The following is a 5,000-nucleotide window of genomic DNA, read 5'->3' on the forward strand; positions in this document are numbered from 1 at the left end:
ATTGAAATAGGATATGTCAAATTTTCACCTTTGCATTTATTGGTGGTTTTATCCAGGATGGCCTTCGTGGATACAATCTTCCCATACCTAAGCAAAACACCAACAGAAACAGCATCAGTATATAGTTAGACAAACACACACACACACACACACACACACACAAGCAAAGGAACCACTCTGTTCCTTCCTTAAACAAGTACACACTTGCAGAGTATGCATTGTAGACCACACACATCTCTTTTCTCTGCCACACACACATTTTCACTCACACAAACACGTACCCACCCAGTGCTAATTGAGCTTCAATAATGCAATCACGACACAGACAGAACACGACCGTAAAATATTCCCTCCTCCCTCTCTCTCTCTCTCTCTCTCTCTCTCTGTGCGTGTGTGTGTGCGTATGTGTGTGTGTGTGTGTGTGTGTGTGTGTGTGTGTGTGTGTGTGTGTGTGTCTGTGTCTGGTTGTGTCGGTGTGCGTACAGTAACCAGGTTTCTGTGGTGTTGTTTTTGTGTTTTTTTCTCTCCTCTCTCTCTCTCTCTCTCTCTCTCTCTCTCTCTCTCTCTCTCTCTCTCTCTCTCTCTCTCTCTCTCTCTCTCTCTCTCTCTCTCTCCAGTGCTGGGTGAGACATCGCCTCGGGGACAAAAACAATTTGTTCCAGATTCTTCCCTCTTCCCCACCTGTCTGCCCAGCCGTCTGTAGACACTCCTGCCTCGCCTGAGACAGAAACAAGACCTGCTTCACCCCCTCCGCCCATAACCCCACCCCAGGCGGCACATTGGAACACATGCAACAACGTTGTCCTATGCCGTGTTGCCGTGTTCCTTTCAAGTTTAAGTGGTACGTTAGACCAGGTTGTTGTATAGTCTCTGTAGCAGTAAATAACTGGGTTTTTGCTAGGACTTGTTGCATAAAATGTTTGTTTCAAAGTAACCTATCCTCTCTATAATGTAGATTACTGTACATCAAATGTTAACTGTTATGTCTTCATCGCTGTGCGTAAAAGCACTTTGTGTTGCACTCTGGACATGAAAAATGAACTGCGTAAATAAACACCTACTTACTAAACATAATTTTGAGCCGTCTCAGTTTAGTCAGAACTCAGTTTACGTAATATTTGTGACACATTTCTCAGTGCCTTTTCAATCCCTGAGTTCACTTTTTGAAATGTTTCACAGCTTCACTTTTCAAACTACAACCACCCAAACACATGTGCACTAATACTACAACCACCCAAACACATGTGCACTACACTACAACCACCCAAACAAGTACACTACACTACAACCACCCAAACACATGCCTCAAAATCTCGGTGACGTAATGACGCTGTTTTGTGAAAGGTCCTTTCCCTTCTTTAACCATGCTGGTTAGCTGAGAGACTGTCTATTGCTTGGTCTGAGTCTCTATACCTGTCTCCCACATGCGCAGTGGCCCGAACTGTGCATGAACACCGGAGATGTGTAGAGGACAATCGCCGAATGTTCAGCCAGCTGACGATTCACAGTCATTCGCTGAATTGGAACAATAGAATGGTGGACTACATGAGACCTGATAAGTTTATATCACACAAGTGTGACGGCCACTTAATCACTCTGCCTTCCTCTTTTGTGTTTATTCTCCCACTCCAAAACGAAACGCCATGCACAACCAGCTCCGCGCTGCCCTGCCATATCCTCTGGCTGACTGGCTCCTCTTTGTTCAGCCTCCCCACCAACAACCAGGGGGGCTTGTGCTGCAGGCGGCCAGGCCAGACCTCCGCCGCGTTCTTGGGCAGCTCACCTCACCCCGGCTGGCCTTGGACATCCTGACTGGCTTAGCATTGTGCCCAGTGCTATGCTTGGCACCGCGGTGCCCCCACCGCAGGCGTAACATGATGACCTCTCTCTAAACAATCCGCTAAACGCGCACTTACCTAAAAAACGAATAATCTGTCTTCAGCCACAATTGTATAACATTACAAGCGAATGAGCATTAGTGAAAAATGTTGATATCTCTCTCTCTCTCTCTCTCTCTCTCTCTCTCTCTCTCTCTCTCTCTCTCTCTCTCTCTCTCTCTCTCTCTCTCTCTCTCTCTCTCCCTGTACTGTAGATGGTGGGTAACCCCCCTAAGGGTTGGAAACTGCACCTCTTTTTCGGAGTGTAGCGCTGCCAGATAATCTCCTGTAACATTGTGCTACATTCCAGCAACATTACAGCATTGTCCCCCAGGAGCATGGGTGTAGGATCCACACAGCTGCGCTGGAGGGTGTGTGCAGCGCTGGTGGAGTTGGGCGCTGCTGAGCGCTGCTGAGACCGGACTGGTAGAGGAGGAGGAGGAGGAGGAGGAAAAAGAGGAGGAGGTGGTGGTGGTGGCGGTGAAGGAGGACGAAGAGGAGGAAGGGGAGGAGGAGGAGGAGGAGGAGGGGAGGCCCATGGTGTGTCTACATTAGAGTGCACTTCATCTGGGCTCGACTAATTCTCTCCTTTGCACTCTCTCTCTCTCTCTCTCTCTCTCTCTCTCTCTCTCTCTCTCTCTTTCTGCCTCTTTACTTGTCGCTCGCTTTCTGCTGCTCCCTTGCTTTCTGTCTCACTAGAAGCATCAAGGCTGGAAGGCCTCAGCCATTTGTGAGAAAGCTCTCCTCTCTCCTCAACAATAAGAACAAAAACACCCGAAAAAATTTCTCTCTCTCTCTTTCTTCCTCTTTATATCTCTCCTTCTCTCTCCCTCCTCACTCTATCCTTCTCCCTTATTCTAAGTTCCAGCCTTCTTCTCTCTCTCTCTCTCTCTTTCTCTCTCTGTCTCTCTCTCTCTGCTTTACGCTGGCTGAATGACTCAGTTTGTTCTACTGTAGGAGACTCTGACTGTGTGACGTGCTGTGCTGCTTCAGTGACGGCAGGGCAGGCCATGTGTAACCCGATCCCACACCCCTCCTCCACTCGCTCTCCTCTAAGCGCCTCTCTCTCTCTCCCTCTCTTTCCTTCTCCCTTACTCTCCTTCTCTCTCTCTCTCTCCGCCGGCCTAAGTTCCCCACTCTTCCCTCTCTCTCTTCCTCTCGCTATCCTCCTTGTTCTCTTTCTTTCCTTTCCTGCTGGCTCCTACAAGTACTTAATCTTCAGGACAACTTGCGCAGACGCCCAAATACACAACGCCCTGATCCAGGAACAGCATTTGCCCTCTGCACGTCTCCCAGTGCTTCCCATCTCGGCCGGTGGGGTGTTTACAGTTTGACTGATCCCTGATCTGTGACTCGATGGCGCCAGAGACGCAGACGGCTCCTGACCTCCATCCCTCCACTGCGCCTTCTAAACCCGCCCGCCCGCTCTGGCCAAAGCACACTAGGTCCTAGTGCCAGAAGTGTTCCGTGGAGCTCCAGCGATAAAGGCGGATGAATGCTGTGCACTGTTATACTCTGCTCCTATCTTGCTTTCGTTTCCTCTCTCTCTCTCTTTCTCTTTTTAAGGAATCTCTGTCGCCACCCCCCCCCCCCCTTTTTCCTGCCCTCTGTTTTCACTCTGGCTGTGCGGCTTGCCACGGACCAGCCTGCTCTGGGTCCTAGCGCTCAACCAGTTCCAGGCCAATGAGGAGATGGCTCAGGCGTTGTCGACTCGCAGTTTGATTTACTCTGACAGAGTCCGACTCATCTGACCAACACAGTGGCTCTCTGCTGAATGTATGTCAGAGAGATGCCCAGGGGCTCTTGTGTGCTTTTATCTGCACCAACAAACTCTGTTCCCTCGGTAAAGGATAATGTGCCCCATCCAGTTTAGAAGTGTGCAAACACATTTGAACTCCTGCCTGATGTCTGGAATTCACAGCATATAGGGCTATGTAATAACAGGAATTCCCCGCTATTTTATTAGATTCATTTAACTCGGTCTCCAAATCAGCATGGTCCCCTGAGCTGCGGAATAATTACATTGCAAATCCAAGTGAAAATGGAAACTGACCTTGCATAAACTTCTACAATCAGCTATGAAGCTATAACATGTTATTAGAACTATTATGGTCTGTGTCTGGCCATTCTCAACTCGCTTGGCCTCTGCTTTTGCTGTTGTGAACATAAAACAAGCTTTGCATGAGAGATCATGGAAGCCAGTAATGATGCTTGCAGAGTACACAACTCATACAGTCTGGATATGCCATTTGGTGTTGGCTCCAGACATGTACAGAGAGAGAGAGAGAGAGAGAGAGAGAGAGAGAGAGAGAGAGAGAGAGAGAGAGAGAGAGAGAGTGAGAGAGAGAGAGAGAGCGAGAGAGAGAGAGAGAGAAAGCAAAAGTCCCGATTTTCCAGAAGAAGTCCATATGTTAGGAACATAGATTCATATTCACTCGAGGCACAGCATCCAAGAGCACAGCCTTTGCACTACTGGATCAGGAAGTTTCAGCATAGCAGTTAATAATGTACTCACAGCAAAGGTCCATAGAGCAGTCTATGCAATAGAACAATGCTTAATGCAATAATAAGAACATAATACTATTGCTCAGCATGAAAGTGAGGCCTGGGCTCCAGTCAGTGTACATGACTACACTACAACAGTGTGTGTTCTGTCCCTTAAAAGTGAATTTAAGTTCAGCAAATCTCCTCTTTCAAAAATGGTGCTTACTGCTGCACACTAACTATATCCTAGTGGCAGTGCAGTTGATTGTACCTTGATTGTCGCACGTGACTTTGGATAAAAGCGTCAGCTAAATGTAAATGTAAATGCAAACTAGAGGCAAATGACCTCAAGTGACCACAAGCTTTCTGTAGCAGGCCTTATGATGCAGTAAAAGTCTATATGTTGCAATGGTAAACTCACAAGGACGCTGTACGATTTTTCACTTATTTATACAATCAGGCATTTATCAGTGTCCCTGTATCATAAAACACGTATCCACTGTCTATTAATACAACATTATACAGTCTTTTCATGTTTATATTACAGAAAGCTCAAGTCTACACAAAGGCATTTAGATTCCTTGTATTCCTAATCCTTTGTATGGCCGCTTGACAATAAAGGAATAGCAACAAAAAAAA

General features: G+C 47.2%; 1 protein-coding gene across 3 annotated transcripts in view; it reads right to left on the minus strand.

Annotated features, from left to right (window-relative positions):
* The window catches only part of LOC134092586 (RNA-binding motif, single-stranded-interacting protein 2-like), a 47,732-nt gene that overhangs the window by 18,809 nt on the left and 23,923 nt on the right, over positions 1 to 5,000 (minus strand). For all 3 annotated transcript variants that reach the window (XM_062545566.1, XM_062545565.1, XM_062545563.1), the window contains exon 3: positions 29 to 87. In XM_062545566.1, the coding sequence (XP_062401550.1) occupies positions 29 to 87 (59 nt within the window). The remainder of the gene's footprint in view (positions 1 to 28; positions 88 to 5,000) is intronic.

This window comes from Sardina pilchardus, chromosome 9 (genome assembly GCF_963854185.1).
Source record: "Sardina pilchardus chromosome 9, fSarPil1.1, whole genome shotgun sequence".
NCBI lineage: Eukaryota > Metazoa > Chordata > Actinopteri > Clupeiformes > Clupeidae > Sardina > Sardina pilchardus.